The 18,575-nt window shown below is 51.5% G+C and overlaps 1 protein-coding gene across 1 annotated transcript in view; it reads left to right on the forward strand.

Annotated features, from left to right (window-relative positions):
• The window catches only part of LOC102473983 (arylsulfatase D), a gene marked incomplete in the record, with an annotated part of 38,092 nt that extends 24,981 nt beyond the window's left edge, over nt 1–13,111 (forward strand). The window contains 7 exon segments of the mRNA XM_014584240.2: nt 2,244–2,366; nt 4,350–4,773; nt 4,983–5,119; nt 7,040–7,174; nt 9,747–9,921; nt 11,352–11,473; nt 12,311–13,111. Coding sequence (XP_014439726.1) covers nt 2,244–2,366; nt 4,350–4,773; nt 4,983–5,119; nt 7,040–7,174; nt 9,747–9,921; nt 11,352–11,473; nt 12,311–12,672 — 1,478 coding nt within the window.
• Between the last annotated feature and the right edge of the window lie 5,464 nt (nt 13,112–18,575).

Consider the following 18,575-nt stretch of genomic DNA (forward strand, 5'->3'; position numbering starts at 1 on the left):
GATCAGGTGGGTGTTGGTGGCTGGCCAGTGAAAACACGTATGTACACACTCTCGCTTCATTGCCTGTAATAATTGGGTAGTGGCCGTTGAGATCCAGGGAAAAATGAATGAAAGTTGCTGTTGCAATTGCGTCACCTCTTTTGTGTTTCTGCAGAGAATATTGTATTCTATACCTATGCACAACATTTGCCATCACTGGGAATTCGGAGACTGAAATTCTTCAGTGGCAACTGGTTGAGACTGACCCTCTGTGTTTCTGTTTAAATACTTGACTCACTTACTTCATTTCCTTTTTTCCTAAAGTGTATTCCTTTTTGTTTTTTTTTTTGGAGAGGTTTTTGCTATAGGGCGCGTGCTCTCGCCAGACAGACAGACAGACAGAAAGTGAGAAATCACCCTCCAGGGGGGATGGTCACGCTGCAATCCCTTCTCCTCCATTCTCCTCTCGGGATCTTGGGCACGCATGCACATGCTCCTGGCGTGAGTTTAAGCCACCGGGTCCAGGACGCGAACCACAGTCGAACTACGTGGGAGTCCAGCGACATAGCCATTACGCTAACTGCTGGTCCCCCCTAAAGTGTATTCCTTTGCAACTTCCATGAGTGCATGAGAGACAGAGAAGACAGAGAGATGGCACTCCCAGCAGGGTCTTGATGCTGCGACGTGTTGCCTGCCTCAGCCAGCCCTGAACCACGAGCCTCAGTGTGTCCAGTACGCACCCTCAGAGTGAGAGACTGTTCTCTGTGATCTAAAACCCCCAGAGATACAGCAACATGCACTCAGGAGGGTGGCAGGACTGAGAAAGACAGACCATAGCAGACGTTGGCAAGAATGTAGAAGAGTTGGAATTCTCAGACGCCATGGCTGGACGGGTGCATAGGTGCAAACACTCTGCACATTTGATTGTGTGCTTATAGCAAACACATACGTACCCCATCACCCATCTGTCCCCAGGTGTGCGTTCTGTATGTACACACATGTATGGTCTCCCAAAGACTTCAGCAAGAACATTCTAACAGCACGGTTTATGATAGTCAAATATGGAAAAGGTTCATCCACAGGAGAATGGATTAGCAGGCTGTGTTACCAGCGCCCCCTGAAATGCGGTTGACCTCGTCTGCCGGGGTAGCCCTACGACGTCCCGCAGCCTGGTGTCCTAGACGACAGACATGTATTTCTCACAGTTCTGGAGACTGGAAGTCCCAGGTCAACATGGCGCCTCCTGAGTCCTCTCCCCTTGGTGTAGAGACGCCATCGTCTCTCTCTGTCCCCACGTGGTCGTCCCTCTGTGAGTGTCTGTGTCCTCATCTCCTCTCCTTAGAAGGAGCCCAGTGCTACGGGATCAGACTTTTTTTTTTTTACCTTAATCAGCATTTTAAAGACCCTTCTCCAAACGCACTCAGATTCTAAGGTTCTGGGCATGAGGGATTCGACCACCAGGGCTTCAACCCTCCCTCCACGGTTGTGATCGCCCAAAATATCTGTAGGCATTGTCAGATAGTATTTGTGGGGAAGGGACGCCTGGGTCACGCTGCTTGAGAATCGGTACCCAGGACAGATAATCGACAGGGACAAAGATACATGCGTATGTGAAATACATACGTATGTGTGAATGTGTTATACATACACAGACATACGTGTGTATGATCTATAATAGATGGGTGATAATTATGAGAAATAAATGAGTGATAATGATACATCAATAAGTGATAATGAGATGATAGATCAACAATGACATGTAGCTAGATGACAATTATAAATCCTCGATCGATAGTAGATGACAGATAGTTGATACTAATCTGTAGTGGATAGATAGATAGATACATAGATAAAGTTTGATTTCAAGAGAGATTTTTGCTATAGGGTATGTGTACTCAGCACAGAGAGAGAGAGACAGAAAGTGAGAAATCACCGCCCGGGGGGATGGCCATGCGGCAACCCCTTCTCCTCCATCCTCCTGTCGGGATCTTGGGCTCTCAGGCCCCGGTGTGAGTTTCAAGCAGACATGTGGGTGGTCGTGTCCAGTGCTCCATAGCAGCCGGCTGCGTCCACTACACAAGGCTAAGTGCCACGTCTCCCTCTTCTGGAACAACCGACACGGTTTCAGGCGTTGTCCCCGGGGTGCAGAATTGCTCTGGTTGAGAGCTGCTCTACCGGAGAGGAGAGCGAGTCCTTCGCTCTGGTTGAGAGCAGCTGCTCTACCGGAGAGGAGAGCGAGTCCTTCTCGTCTTCTCTGCTCACAGGCATGGAGGCCAGCGATGGCTACCGGGCCCTGCAGTGGAACGCAGGCTCGGGCGGGCTCCCGGAGAACGAAACCACTTTCGCGAGAATCCTGCAGCAGCAAGGTTATGCCACAGGTCTCATAGGTGAGGTGATGCTTGGCACTTGGGCGTCCCGTGGTGGGGAACACTGGGGGCCAAAAAGAACCTGGTTTTGTTTTTGTTTTTTTAAGAGGTTTTTGCTTTAGAACATGTGCACTCACTAGACAGAGAGACAGAGAGAGGGAAAGTGAGAAATCCTCCCTCAGAGGGGATGGCCATGCCACAATCCCTTCTCCTCCATTCTCCTCCCGGGATCTTGGGCACGCACACACACGTGCCCCGGTGTGATTTTCAAGCTGCCGGGTCCGGGACTGGAACCGTGGTCAGCCATGTGGGAGTCCAGCGATGTGACTGTCATGCCATCCTATTGGCCCCACAAAGACCTTTTTTCCTTGAAGGGACAAAGACCTGTGTCTCTCTCTGAATCGAAAGGCAGTCTCTGGCCTGTCTGTCTCCTCTTGAATTGTTCACCATTTGGGAGATCTCCTCACTGATGAGATTTTCTCTTATTCACAAATTTACGAGGTCGTTTTCTTTTCTTCTCTGGACCCATCAAACATCTCTGTCCCAGGTGATCAGAAAACTGCTCCAAGGTTTTGTTCCCAGATAACCACTCACCATGGGAAAACCCATGGGATTCATACTCATTAAAAAAACAAACAAACAAACAAACAAAAAAACCCACTTATTTATCTATTTATTTGTTGGGATTTTTTTAAAGAGATTTTTGATCTAGAGTGTGTGTACTTGCCAGAGAGACAAGAGAGACACAGAGAGAGAGAGAGGAAGTGAGAAATTACCCTTGGGGGAATGGCCATGCTGCAACCGCGTCCCTTCCATTCTCCTCTCTGGATTTGGGGCATGCACGCACACGCGACCAGTATGAATTTTAATTTGCGGGGCCCAGGACTCAAGCCACAACTGGCCATCTGGGAGTCTAGCTCGTTAACCTCTACGCCATCTACTGGCCCCTTGGGATTTTCTAAGCTCCTGGGTTCGGGGCTCAAACTGTGGTCTACCATATGGGAATCCAGTGCCTTAACCGCCACGTCACCCACTGGTCCCCCCATGTCAGGTCTTTATTTTTCAAGCTCAAGAGCGAGCCTCTCAGAGGTCCAAAAGACCACACTGGGGCTCAGCAATTGGTAGGAGGATTGCCCAAATGGCTGGACCTAAGTCGTACGACCCGGCAATTTGTAACAGTGAAATCAGAGCTGGGAGAAGGCTCAGGGCTGAGGCACGCAGGTGACCAGGCACACGCGGCCAAGAATCCTCTCCCAGTAGGTTCATCGGCCGTGCACTTCATTCTTCTAGGAATCAGGTTTTTGTTTTTTTAGTTTTTTGTTTTTGTCTTTAAATAATTATTCATGCATTGTATTTATTATTATTATTATCTATTTTTACAGAGATCTTTGCTAAAGGGTGTGTAGTACTTGTCAGAGAGACAGAGAGAGACAGAAAGCGAGAAATCATCCCCCGGGGATATGGCCACACCGCAATCCCTTCTCCTCCATTCTCCTCTCGGGATCTTGGGCACGCACGCACACGCACCCAGTGTGAGTTTAAGCCACCGGGTCTGGGTCTCAAACCGTGGTGATTGCTGGGAAGTCCAATGATGTAGCCATTACTCCAACTGCGGGTCCCACCATATAGTTCTTTTGAATATACAAATGCTCAGTAGAGAAAGAGGGAAAGTGGGGGACCAGCAGGTGTCATGGTGGTTAAGGGCACTGGACTCCCACATGGCCGACCATGGTTCCAGTCCTGAACCTGGTGGCTTGCTTTCTCACTTTCTCTCTTTCTCTCTCCCTCGCTCTCATTCTCGCTCTGTCCCTCTCTGGTAAGATTAAAATAAATAAATAAAGTTTAAAAACAGAGAGAGAAAGAGGGAAAGCAAGAAAGCAAGCTGCCAGGTCCAGGGCTCGAACCGTGGTTGGCTATGTGGGAGTCCACTGCCTGAACCACCACGCCGCCTGTTCGCCCTAGCAATAAGTCCCGACAACGTTTGGCTTTTTGCTCTTGTTGCAGGAAAGTGGCACCAGGGGGTCAGCTGTGCCTCTCGTGATGACCACTGCCACCACCCCCTGCACCACGGCTTCGGCTACTTCTACGGCATGCCTTTCACACTCGTCAATGACTGCGAACCGGGCAGACCCCCCGAAGTAGATGCTGCCACGAGGGCGAAGCTCCAGCAGTACACGCAGATGCTGGCCTTGGGGGTCCTGACCCTGGCCGCGGCCAAGCTGGGCGGCTTGCTGTCTGTGCCCTGGAGGGTGGTGGTGGCCGCGGCCAGCCTGCTGCTCCTGTTCTTCCTGGCCTGGTACTCCAGCCTCGGGTTCGTGCGCCGCTGGAACTGCATCCTCATGAGGAACCACGCCGTGACCGAGCAGCCCATGGATGTGACCCGAGCAGCCGGGCGCGTGCTCCAGGAGACGGTGTCCTTCATTGAGAGGTGACGGGACTGTCCTGCTGCAGGGGGGAGGGCTCCTCGGGGTGCCCGGTCTCTGTGAGCTGGGGGAGCCCTGGGGTGGCCCGGGAAGAGAGGGTGGGGAGGAAGGAGGACCAGCCTTTCCCTGTGGGTGGGGTTGCACACCTGGGTCCCGCCGTGGCCGGGGAGAGCGCCTGTCCCTGCACATTCCCAGGGAGCCTGTCCCCTCTCAGGAACAAGCGAGGGTCGTTCCTGCTGTTCGTGTCCCTGCTGCACGTGCACCTCCCCCTGGTGACCTCCAGGGCCTTCCTGGGGAAGAGCCGGCACGGGCTGTACGGCGACCACGTGGAGGAGATGGACTGGCTGCTGGGTAAGTCTCCCGCACCAGGGAGCGTGCCCTCCCCTCGGAGGGGCTCACCGGGGCTCACGGGCCAGATGGCTCTGAGCGTGTCGCAGAGAAGCAAGAGAAAGACAAAGAGGAGAAGAAACATGCTCCGTCCTGCTGCTCCTCTGCCCCCAGCCTTTCTGAGGACCTGGCTCAATTTTGCATTAGATCCTCCTGCAGGAGAGTCACGGTCCGACAGCCTCGTAGCCGCTGCAGGAGGTGGGGCCGTGTGTGAGTTCTGACAGTGAGGCAGGGTTTCCTGCCCTGGCCTGTGAGGGACCCAGAGCACCCGCGAGGTGGGGACTCGGGGAGGCCAGAGACTCTGAGATCCTTGCAGACCCAATGGCATCTCCCGGGACCATCAGAGCCATGTGTTAGACCTGGGGGGGAGACCGGTACCTCCACATGGGATAGGTGCCTACGGTTTGTTTCATCTGTTTTTTTTTTTTTAATCGGGTTTTTGCACACAGTGGGCATCCTCACTGGAGAGAGACAGAGAGAGAGAAAGTGAGAAATCACCCCGGGAGATGGCCACATCCAGGGAGCCTGTCCCCTCTCAGGAACAAGCGAGGGTCGTTCCTGCTGTTCGTGTCCCTGCTGCACGTGCACCTCCCCCTGGTGACCTCCAGGGCCTTCCTGGGGAAGAGCCGGCACGGGCTGTACGGCGACCACGTGGAGGAGATGGACTGGCTGCTGGGTAAGTCTCCCGCACCAGGGAGCGTGCCCTCCCCTCGGAGGGGCTCACCGGGGCTCACGGGCCAGATGGCTCTGAGCGTGTCGCAGAGAAGCAAGAGAAAGACAAAGAGGAGAAGAAACATGCTCCGTCCTGCTGCTCCTCTGCCCCCAGCCTTTCTGAGGACCTGGCTCAATTTTGCATTAGATCCTCCTGCAGGAGAGTCACGGTCCAACAGCCTCGTAGTGGCTGCATGAAGTGGGGCCGTGTGTGAGTCCTGACAGTGAGGCAGAGTTTCCTGCCCTGGCCTGTGAGGGACCCAGAGCACCCGCGAGGTGGGGACTCGGGGAGGCCAGAGACTCTGAGATCCTTGCAGACCCGATGGCATCTCCCAGGACCATCAGAGCCATGTGTTAGACCTGGGGGGGAGACCGGTACCTCCACATGGGATAGGTGCCTACGGTTTGTTTCATCTGTTTTTTTTTTTTTAATCGGGTTTTTGCACACAGTGGGCATCCTCACTGGAGAGAGACAGAGAGAGAGAAAGTGAGAAATCACCCCGGGAGATGGCCACACCACGGTCCCTTCTCCATTCTCCTCCTGGGATTCTGAGCACGCACGCTCACACGCCCAGTGAGATTTTTAAGCCACCGGGTCCCCATCAGACATTGCGGTTGGCCACGTGGGGGTCCAGCACCATAACTGCCACCCACCTGTGTCCCCCCCATGGGGACTGAAGTCTCTGCTCGGAGGGCCGACATGCCTGGTGTCCCCGTGGATAACACAACTGCCTGGCTCGTGGGGAGCCGGCTGCTCTGCTGGGTCCTGACCCCCATGTGTCACCACCCGTAGGTGCCGCTCACAGCCCTGCTGCCCCCTGTGTAGACAGGAGCTCAGTGAAGTTTCTCCCCTTGTCCTCCACCTCACGAAGCCCTTCAGGTGGGCTCGAGACAACACGGACACAGCGTGGACAAAGCGTGTGTGTTGGCCACAGGGCGGGTGGGTGGCTTCGCCCTGGTTCTGTATGGCTGGTACTTGGTCAGGACCCCCGGGGTGCCACAGCGATTCGTCACATCCTAACACTTGGGGATTACATCATAACATGCTCTCTAGGGACCGGGTCCCTGTGCATGACTTTGTAACGAGAGGTGGCCGGCACCCAGAGGGAGGAGTGGTGAGCAGTGGACGCTGCCTTCCCGACCTGACCCTGACGTCCCCCATGCTCTGTCAAGGCCAGATCCTCGATGCCGTGGAAGAACACGGGCTGACGAACACGACCTTCACGTATTTCACCTCTGACCACGGGGGACACTTGGAGGCCAGAGATGAGCGCGGCCAGCTGGGCGGGTGGAATGGAATTTACAGAGGTGAGCACCAGGCTGTCGGGGGGAAGGTCCATGAGAGCCAGGGGACGCTTGCCCTCGAGGTTCCAGGACACACAGAGGCAAAAAGGGGTTTGCTCCTTCCAGGGAGAATGTATTGATCGGCTGCTGTAGGTCACGTTTTACCTGCATGACAGATAAAGAAAAAGACACAGTTCTGCCCCTCCTAAAGGATTTGAAAGAATGGGGCCAGCAGGTGGTGTGGTGGTTAAGGGTGCTAGACTCCTCCATGGCTGCCCATGGTTCAAGTCCTAGACCTGGTGGCTTGCTTTCTCACTTTCCCTCTCTCTCTCTCTCTCTCTCTCTGGTCAAATTGGAAAATAATAATAATAATAATAAAGTTAAATACAGTAATTCTTTTAAATATGTACAACTAAATTATTAAAATATCATCCTAACTAAAAGGAGCACAGCATTGAGTATAATATCAGCTTATATAAACTTTTATACCAGTATTCCAGGTTCCATTTAAAGGATAATACTTTATATTGATACTGTATTAAAAGGTTATTGGGAACCAGCAGTTGGCGTAATGGCTATGTCGCTGGACTCCCACGTAGTTCACCGCGGTTCAAATCCCGGACCCAGTGGCTTAAACTCACGCCGGGCGTGTGTGCGTGCGTGCCCAAGATCCTGAGAGGAGAATGGAGGGGAAGGGATTGCGGCATGGCCATCCCACTTGGGGGGTGATTTCTCGCTTTCTGTCTCTCTGTCTCTCTCTGTCTCTCAGGTTAGTGCATGCGCCCTATAGCAAAAACCTCTCCAAAAAAAGAAAGAAAAAAAGGTTATTACAGGACCAGCGGGTGACACGTTGGTTAAAGTTCTGAATTACACACGGCTGACTCCATGGTCTAGTCCTGGACCTGACAGCCTGAAAATCACAGTGGTCACCTGTGGGTGCATGCCCCAAATCTCGAGAGGAGAATCGAGAAGGGGTCGTGGTAGGTCATCCCTCCTGCAGGGTGAATCCCACTTTTCCTGTCTCTCTTAGTCAAGTACACACACCCATAGCAAATAAAATAAAATAAAAGTCTTAAGTAACATAAAATAAAAAGTTGTTACAGGGTCAGCCTCATGGCCTACTGGTTAAACCAGCTGAATCCCACTTGGCCGACTACAGTTCAAATCCTGGCCCTGGTGGCTTGAAAAACACGCCAGGTGTCAGGGCCAGCAGGTGGCGTGGTGGTTGAGGGGGTGGGCTCCTACATGGCCGACCGTGGTTCAAGTCTCAGACCTGGTGGCTTGCTTTCTGACTTTCTCTGTCTCTCTCTGGTGAACACATGTGTCCTGTATCAAATGGAAAAATCATAGCCACCATGAATAAAAATAAATCATCTTTAAAGGAAAAGAAAAACACCCCAGCTATGGGCGGTTCATGCCCCGAATCCCAACAGGAGGGAGGAAGGAGAAGGGCCCAAGGCATGAACATGCGGTATTAGGAAGGTGCTTCTTCCTCTGTCTCTGTCTCTCCTTTGTTTCTTGACCACACACAGCCTCTGGCTCTTAAAAGCACAATAATTACTGGGACCAGCAGTTGGCGTAATGGCTATGTCGCTGGACTCCCACGTAGTCGACCATGATTCGCGTCCCGGACCCGGTGGCTTAAACTCACGCCGGGCGCGTGTGCATGCGTGCCCAAGATCCCGAGAGGAGAATGGAGGAGAAGGGATTGCGGCGTGACCATCCCTCCTGGGGGGTGATTTCTCGCTTTCTGTCTCTCTGTCTCTCTCTGTCTGTCTGGCGAGCGCACGCGCCCTATAGCAAAAACCTCTCCAAAAACAAAAACAAACAAACAAACAAAAAAAGAACAGTAATTACTAATAAAAGGCTCTGATAGGTTGGCCTTAATGTTCGCTGACCGTTCGTGAATGCTCCTTCTCACCGAAATATATTTGCATTCCGCCCCCCGCCCCGGCTTGAAAATCCCAACAAATAAATAGAAAAATAAATAAATAATATTTTTTTGTTCACAACAAATAAATAGAAAAAATATATATACAAAAATATATATGTATATGTCAAAGCCTGCGTCTTCTGTCGGACGCGTTCCCTGGTGAGCTCGGCCCAGGCCACACTGCCCACTGCCCCACGTCAGCCCCTCAGCTCTCCGAGTGTCTTTTACAAGGTTTTTCGAGGGCATTTGTGGAAACATTGAACACAACCGTCTGTCTCATGGAATTGTGTTCCTACCTGTCTTTTCCGTGTGCTTCGAAATCCCTGTGCTCTGAGTTCCCATTGCATGAGGGGATACAATTCAATGTTCCTTGAGCATTGAGATATTGTGGCCGGGGTGGGTCTAGTTTCCCGTGTGTGAGTCCAGGCAGTACGTGTGTGTGCATTAGCACATACGTGTGCTGGAACGTACATGCGTGTGTGCACTCTGGTTACCCAGTGCTATGTAACACAACACCCCCGAATAATCGTTGCTTTGAGCTGTGCCCGGTGGAGACGGGTCGTCTCTGCTCGCCTTGTCTTCGGCAGGGACGGCTCAGAGCCAGACAGGGTGTGTGCAGTGCCCGGCATCCTGGAGGGTTCTCACCACGTCTTCTCCTCACAGGGGGCAAAGGCATGGGAGGCTGGGAAGGCGGCATCCGCGTCCCGGGGATATTCCGCTGGCCCGGGGTGCTGCCGGCCGGCCGCGTGATGCATGAGCCCACTAGCCTCATCGATGTCTTCCCCAACGTCTTCCCCACCGTGGTCCAGCTGGGGGGCGGCCAGCTGCCCCAGGACAGGTACGCGGTGGTACAGGTACAGGCACCTGCCCCTGACAGCGAGAGCTCTAGGTCACACACTCACACGATGGTGCGGACACGTCAGAGCTTTGAAACACTCACTCCCTCCAATTTCGGGGCCACCTAATGAAGACTCCCTAAAATGGATAAGTAAATGCATGTTCGGCACAGGAACTTGCTCCAGCCCTGAGAAATCGTGTCCCCGGCACGGCAAAGGGAAGGCCAGGCCATCAGAGCGAGGTCCGGTCAAGGTCACCTTGCTGGAACCGCGGTTACACGGCCTTGCCAGGGTTTGGGGGAAGCTCAGCAAGTCCCACTTAGAAATGGTGGTGACCCGGATTTCAGCCCTTTGCAGAGAATCCACCTGCCACAGGAGAATGGTGTGGAGAGAAAGATTTCAGTAACACTTCTAGTTCTCTCCATGTGGAGTAACGAGTCAATAGTGCTGTGTAAGAGACAACCATGTGACAGTCCCTCTGCCCACCTTCTCATCTCAGGAACATGTTATTACAGGGTGCATTAATGTATCAGCGGGGTGGTCCAGAGAGGCATGTTTGTTGTATATACACATGTGTGTGCACGTGTGTGTATACAAATGCATATGAGTCTATGTAAATGTGTAGATGCACGTGTTTCTATGGATACATGTGTATGCATTTCTGTGTATACATATATGTAAATGCACATGCCTGCAAATCCATGCATGTATGTGTTTGCATGTGCCATATACCATGTAAATGAACATGTGCATACATGTGTTGGATTCATGTGTATGTGCATACACGTGTGTTTGTACCTTTGTGTGCATGTGTGTATATGTATGTGAGCGTGCACACGCATGTGCACGTGTGCATGCATCTAAATATGTATGTGTATACATGTGTGCTTGTGTGTGGGTATGTAGAGATATATACATGTTTATAAACGACTACCTGAAAGGCCCTGGTCTGATTCCCTGCCCTCCTCTATCCATGTATTTAACATGTGCACATATCCACGTGTGTATATGTGTGTGTGTATGTGTCTATATGTATCTAGCTATCTGCGTGTGTATATATTATGATATGTGTGTGTGTGTCTATAAATGACTCCCAAGAGGCCCCATCTGACCCCTGTCCTGTCTATACATGTGTTAATGTGTACACATATCCATGTGTGTCTATGTGTCTAGGTGTGTATGTGTGCATATGTGTGTATGCATCAGTAGGTGTTCTTGCATGTCTATAAATGGCTCCCGAGAGGCCCCGTCTGACCCCTGCCCTGTCTATACATGTGTTAATGTGTACACATATCCATGTGTGTGTGTGTCTAGGTGTGTATGTGTGCATATGTGTGCATATGTGTGTATGCATCAGTAGGTGTTCTTGCATGTCTATAAATGGCTCCTGAGAGGCCCCGTCTGACCCCCGCCCTGTCCCTCCCTGACCCAGGGTGATGGACGGCCACAGCCTGCTGCCCTTGCTCCGAGGGGCAGCTGAGCACTCGGACCACGAGTTCCTGTTCCATTACTGTGGGCGGCACCTGCACGCGGCCCGCTGGCACCAGAAGGACAGTGAGTCCACGCCCCTCCACGGCAAGCTAGACGGGTGCTCGGAGAGACAGCCCTGAGCGGTGTGGGTGGGCGGGAGGTAGACAGATCTGGAGAGAGAGGTGGACACATGATCGGTGAGTGAGTGATGGAGGGGTAAGTGGATGGGGAAGCAGGTGCCATGCAAGGTAGGGTGCTGGATCCCGCATGGTCAACCGCACAGTTTGAATCATAGACCCTGTAGCTTAAAAACCATGTCACACAGTTGTGTGCATGTGTGCAAAATCCCAACAGGACAATGGAGAAGGGACTGTGGTGTGGCCATCCCCACTGGGGGGTGATTCTCCAGTTCTCTCGCTCTCACTCTTTGGCAAGAACATGTACCCTACAGCAAAAAAAATTTTGTTTAACGTTTTGAAAGAATGCAAGATTATATAGATAGACAGGATGGTTGGATGGACAGACAATAGACATACTTAGGTAATGCATAGGTAGGTATGACAGATCTAGACAGACAGACAGATAATAGTGGTTCCCAGAGAGCCGCAATGCCTTCTCCTCCATTCTCCTCTTGGGATCTTGGGCATACATACATATTCACCTGGTGTGAGTTTCAAGATGCCGGTCCAGGACTCGAACTGCAGTCAGCCATGTGGGAGTCAGTGACGTAACCATGACACCACCTGCTGGTCCCAGATTTCAACATGAGATGAACATTGACACCAGCACAATTGGAGGGAGTAAAGCCTCTCAGCCTCCAGGATGTGGTGGGCCTCGTCTAATCAGCTGAGGGCTTTCTGAGACAGTGACTCCCAGCGGAGCGGTGTCTGCCACCCTGACCACCCTCTCCTTTCTGCCCAGGTGGAAGGCTCTGGAAGGTGCATTACACCACACCGAAGTTCCACCCCGAGGGCACGGGGGCCTGCTTCGGCCAAGGCATCTGCCCCTGCTCCGGGGAGGGCGTGACCCACCACAGCCCCCCTCTGCTCTTCGACCTCTCCACGGACCCCTCCGAGGCCCGGCCCCTGTCCCCCGGCTCGGAGCCCCAGTTCCAGGCGGTGATCGCCCGGGTGGGTGAGGCCGTGGCTGAGCATCGCAAGACTCTGAGCCCTGTGCCCGCCCAGTTCTCCACGGCCAACATCATGTGGAAGCCATGGCTGCAGCCGTGCTGTGGGACCTTCCCCTTCTGTGCCTGCCGGGAGGACGGGGACGGCCCCCTGTAACCAGGACCCCGATGGGACCACTGTGTAGATGAAGAAGACCTTATGCAGGACCTTCGAGACAGCACCAGGTGCCCCACAGCTCCCTCTTGCAGAACAAGTGAGCCGGGCTCAGCACTGAACAGCCAGGAAGCACTCTGGGGCTGGTGGGTGGGAATTTACTAAGAGGAGACCCCGGGGCGTTCATGCCTGGAAGACAAGGCCCCAAGCAAAGGCCGCTGCAGCAGGCTTCTGACCTCTCCAGCCTGAGTCTCACCCCTCATCCTCCTCTAAGACAGAACACAGAAACTACTGCGGACGCCCTCTTTCCCAAGCCGGGTCACAGAAAGCCAAATCCGCCCTTCTCCAAAACCGACCATGAGACCTGAACACAGGGCCAGCAGATGGCGTGGTGGCGAAGATGCTGGATTCCCACATGGTTGACCATGGTTCGAGTCCCGGATCTGGCAGCTTAAAAATGCCAGGTGCATCTAAGAGTGTGCCCCAAAATCCTAAGAGGAGAATGGGGGGAAGGGATGTTGGCATGACCATCCCCCTGTGAGGTGATTTCTCTCTCTCCTCCTCTCTCTCTCTCTCTCTCTCTCTCTCTCTAGTGAGTGTATAGCACTCTCTCTCCATGGCAAAAACCTAAAAGAAAAAAAGAAAGAAAGAGAAAAAGAGAAAGGAAGGAAGGAAGAAAGGAAAACAGACAGAGAGGAAAAAAAGAAAGGAAAGAAAGAAAGGACAGGAGAGAGAGAGAAAAAAATAAAGAAAAAAGGAAGAAAGGAAGGAAAAGAAAGAGATGGAAAGAGATAAAGAGAAAGAGAAAAGGAAAGAAAGAAAAAGAAGGGTGTCTGTGTGTGGTGGTTAAGGGTGCTGGACTCCCACGTGGCCAATTGTGGTTCGAGTCCCGGACCTGGCAGATTGCTTTCTCACTTTCCCTCTCTCTCTCTCTCTCTCTTTCACTCTGCCCTTCTTTGGTCAAATTAAAAATAAATAAATAAAGTTAACTAAAATAATTCTTTAAAAAAAAGAAAGAAAGAAAAATCGTGCTGGGTATGTGTGTCTGTGTGTATCCAGAATCCCAAGAAGAGAATGGAGGAGAAAGGATTGCAGCGTGGTTGTCTCCTCTGGGAGACGATTTTTTCTTTTTCCCCTCTCTCGGTCTGTCTGTCTCTCTGTGCTGAGTGCATGTATGCTAAGGCATGTGTTACTCATTTTTTTTAAGAGGGTTTTTTTTTTTTTCCCTATAGGGCATATGCACTCACTGGAGAGACAAAGAGATAGAAAGTGGGAAATCACCCCCCAGGGGAGACGCTGCAATCCCTTCTCCTCCATTCTCCTTCCAGAATTTTGGGCACGGACACACACACGCCCGGTGTGAGTTTAAGCTGCCAGGCCCAAGACTTGAACTGCGGTCGACTACGTGGGAGTCCAGTGACGTAACCACTACGCCATCTGCTGGTTCCTGCATTTTTGAAAAAAATAGCCCTTGGGGTACATTCACCAGAGAGACAGAAAGGGAGAGAGAACTGCCAGTGGGGTGTGGTCATGCCACAGTTCTGTCTCCGTTTTTCCATCCTATGGGAAATCCAAACCCATGCACACATGCACCTGGTGTGTTCTTCCTGGGTTGAGATTTGAACCATGGTCACTCGTGTGGGATCCAGTGCGTTTAAGCACTAGGCTACAGGGCCAGCCCCCTTTAATGTCATTTCTTCAGGACTATCCCTGCTTCATCAAAGCAGAGGCTAAGATCAGGTGGCCTGAGACCTCAGTGTCGCTGTCTCTTCAGTCTGCGGATGCTCGCATCCCATAAAACGGTGATCCGATATGTTAATCTGGCTATTGGTGATTCTTCAGGAACATCAGGGATCAAGGCGATTGTCTTAGTCCCTGTAGGGCAGAGGAGGACGCTGGTCAGGTCAACCTAAGATGGTTTTTACTGGACGCGAAGGGACCAGACATACCTGGGAAGGATGGGGTGACCGCATGTCAAGGGTGAGGGATTCCTGCTAAGCGTGCTCAACAAATTCTTTCCCCAAACTCAATGTTACAAAGAAAAACGCACAAGTGGGGTTCAGAAGAGGATCTCACTGTGGTTGGACCAAGCACAGAATCTCGTTCCTGTCCTCCCCTTCCCTAAGTCTTTCTGTGTTCAACTCTTTGTTTTTTTGTTTGTTTGTTTGTTTTTCCCATGGGGTGCATTCTCTCTCTGGATAGAGACAGAGAGAAGGAAAGTTAGAAATCACCCCTGGCTGGCATGGCCATGCCTCAATTCCTTCTCCATTTTCCTCCTGGGACTTGGGGTGCACACACACACACACACACACACACACCCCCCTGGCATGATCCCCACGCTGCCAGGCCTGGGACTCGAACTATGGTCGGCCCTGTGGGAGTCCAGCAGCTGAAACACGATACCACCTGCTCCTTTTCCCCTTTATTTAACTCTCACCCACTCTTTCTGTATTTCCCTAGTCCTGGGCAGCAAAACCAGCTCTGAGAATGGCAGGTTTGCAGCCAAAAGGTACGTGCAGAGGAATCGGAAAAAGGGGGAAGGTCCTGGTGTGAGATGAGGAGGAGCCCTGCCAGGGCTGGAGGAGAGAGCTGATGTACAGCAGGACCAGACAGCCCCTGCCTTAATTCCAGCTGGTGCCTGCCAAGCCGGCCTCTGACACTCAGCTAAGATAAGAGCAGGGAGGTGTCTCAGATGCTGGTTAACGTCCAGAAGTCCCGGTGAATCCAGAGTCTGTTTGCTTATTTAGGGTTTCTGTGTTTGTGCACCTGGGCTCACCAGCTAGTTGGACTGGCTTGTCTTAGCGACCTGAGGCAAGCCTGCTTCTCCACCCCTCAGTGCCTGCCCGGAGCCATCCTGGTAAGAAGCTTCCTCCCGGACACCTTGGGGCTTCCAGCCCCAGCTGAGCAAATAGCATTCCCAGAAAACTTGTACTGGGATTTCTCAAAATTTCGTTTGTTTTTTCTTGCACCATCCATGGAAATAACCAAGTTTATTAGAAATCATAATGTGGTTTTTGTTTTGTTTAGTTTTTAGAGAGATTTTTGCTACAAGGCATGTGCACTCTCCAGGGAGACAGAGAGAGAGACAGAGAGACAGAAAGTGAAAGATCACCCTCCCCCGCCCCCCCAAGGGAGGATGGCCACACCACAATCCCTTCTCCTCCATTCTCCTCTCGGGATCTTGGGCACATGTGCATATGAGTCTGAGTGAGTTTCAAGCCACCGGGTCTGAGACTCGAACTGTGGTCAGCCACATGGGAGTCCAGCGACATAGCCATTACACCATCTGCTGGCTCCGTTAATGAGGTTTATTTTAAACAGAAATGGAGTGACTGGGTCTGGAGAAACTTGCAGAAAAACAGATGACAGGGAACAGAAACGGCGCTCAGGAGAGACAGGAGAACTCTTTATTACGTTGGCGGGCACGGAGGAGTTAGCACTGTGAATCTCTGCCCCGATGGGGGGTTGGACATGGTGTTTCATGGGGGAGTTGAGGAGGGGAGGTCTCGGGGTGCTAGGAATGCGGAAGGGGCTCAGAACCTGCCCTAAAGTGGAGGTGGCAGAGAAGCAGGAAGTCTAACCTAGGCAAGGTTTCAGGTTACCCTGTAGCTCCGGGGTGGGGCAGTAAGTTTGCTCGAGGGCAGAAACCTGGGCAGCTCTCAGCCCTGAGTTATTCATGAATCCAAGGTCTCTCCAGATCAAAACATAGACCTATTTCTCAGAGGGCTTTGATGGAGCAGTTGTTTTATTCTGTTCTGAGCGCGGGACGCACAGAGTTGCATGTCAGCATCAGGGCCCTTACCTGGACCTACCCAGAAGTGGAGATGAAGGTTATAGGTGAATTTAAAAATTCTTAGTTTAGTCATCAGGTAAAAACAAACAAAAAAAGAAACACTGGAGGGCCAGCAGGTGGCATAGTGTTCAAGGCACTGGATTCCTAGTGGCCAACTGTTGTTCAATTCTCAAAGTCGGAGGCTTGAAACTCACACCAGGTGCATGTGCGCGTGTGCCTAAAATACCAGGAGGAGAATGAGGGAGAAGGGATTGCAGCGTGGCCATCTCCCCAGGGGTGGCGGTGGTTTCTCACTTTCTGTCTCTCTGGGAAGCACAAAATGTACCCTATGGCAAACATTCCTTAAAAAAAAAGTAATAAAATAAATATAATATATAATAAAGAGTGGAACAGCAAGCAGTGTGGAGCTTAAGGTTCTGAAGTCCCACATGGCTGATTGCAGTTGAAGTCCTGGACCTGGTAGCTTGAAAATCACACCAGGTGCGTGTGCATGCGTGCCCCAAGTCCTGAGAAGGAATGGAGGAGAAGGGATTGTGGCATGGCCGTCCTTCCTGGGGGAGTGATTTCACACGTTCCCTTCTCTCTCTGCCCGTCTCTGGTGAATGCATGCACTGTATGGAAAAGAAGAAGAAGAAGGAGGAGGAGGAGGAGAAGAAGAGGAAGAAAGAAGAAAAAGAAGAAGAAGAAGGAGGAGGAGCAGGAGGAGGAAGAGGAGGAGGAGAAGGAGGAAGAAAGAAAGCCCCTTGAGCAGGGCTTAGGCTGCTTTTACAAGGTGTGGGGGCTGGAATTAGGAGTTTTTCAGTGCCCCGATGCCCAACTGCAGCTTCACTCATACATTTTTAGTCATTCTGCTTCTCCTTATTCTTCCTTTCTGCCCAGTGGTGGGAAACAGAATCTTGCAAAACTGGTTTTTTGTTTTGTGTGTTTGCTTTGGAGAGATCATTTTGGCTATAGGGCACATACGCTTGCCAGAGAGACAGAGAAAAAAGTGAGAAATTACCCCCGAGGGGATGGCCACACCACAATCCCTTCTTCTCTTTTCTCCTCTATTCTCTCGCCAGGATATTGGACACGTGTGTACATACGTGCACCCAGCATGACTTTGAAGCCATCGGGTCTGGGACTTGAACTGCAGCCAGCCAAGTGGGAGTCCAGCGACTTAGCCATTACACTAACTGCTGGTCCCCTGTCTTGTTATGTTTGACCCCTGTTTGTCTCTCAAGCTTTGGCTGTTCCATTCTGACTTTCTGTTCCCCCCTTGGTGAACTCGCATCCTAATTTTCTGGCCTCACGACCCCCATTGAGTCTGTCATTTTTGTTTTGTTTTGATTTTTTTTGTCTTTCTATAGGGTGCATGCATTCACTGGAGAGAGACAGTGAGAGGGAAAGTCAGGAATAACCCCTGGGGGAAGGCCATGCCACCATTTTTACTCCTCCATTCTCCTTTTGGAATTTTAGGCATGCATGCACATACACCCAGTGTGAATTTTCTTTCTTTTTTTTTTTAAAGAATTATTTATTTCATTTTATTTATTTATTCATTCATTTAATTTGACCAGAGAGTGAGAGAGAGAGAGAGAGACAGAAAGTGAGAAAGCAATCTACCAGGTACAGGATTCGAACTGTGGTCTCACATGTGGGGTGTCCAGTGCCTTAACCACCACACCACCTGCTGTTTCCCCCCTCTCCCGACGTGTGACTTTTCAGGCCTCTAGGTCTGGGCCTTAAACTTGAGGTCAGCCATATTGAAGTCCAGTGCCTTAACCACTGCGCCACCCGCTGGCCCCAAGAGCCTGTGGTTTTAATTCCTACTGTAGAAAATATCAATAGCTATTAGTGGTCATAAAGGAAACTTTTTGGGCTTGCCAGTAATTTTTATTTCTCTCTTTGTCTCTGTCTGGCAAGCACCTACTGGCAAATAAAAAAAGAAACAAAAAGAAATGACTAACTAGCAGAGGCCTCATCATGGCAGGGGGTCCCTGAGATGAGTCAGCTTCCAGGAGGCAGGAGGCCAGGCTTCCCCTTATCTCCCACCTGGGGCTGCCCTTCTGCCCCTTCTTCTTTATGTCTGAGACAGGGACTAGCCCCGTCTCCCTGCACGCGGATTCCTGCT

The sequence above is a fragment of the Tupaia chinensis genome, unplaced genomic scaffold (genome assembly GCF_000334495.1).
Source record: "Tupaia chinensis unplaced genomic scaffold, TupChi_1.0 Scaffold146027_1, whole genome shotgun sequence".
Taxonomy (NCBI): Eukaryota; Metazoa; Chordata; class Mammalia; order Scandentia; family Tupaiidae; genus Tupaia; species Tupaia belangeri.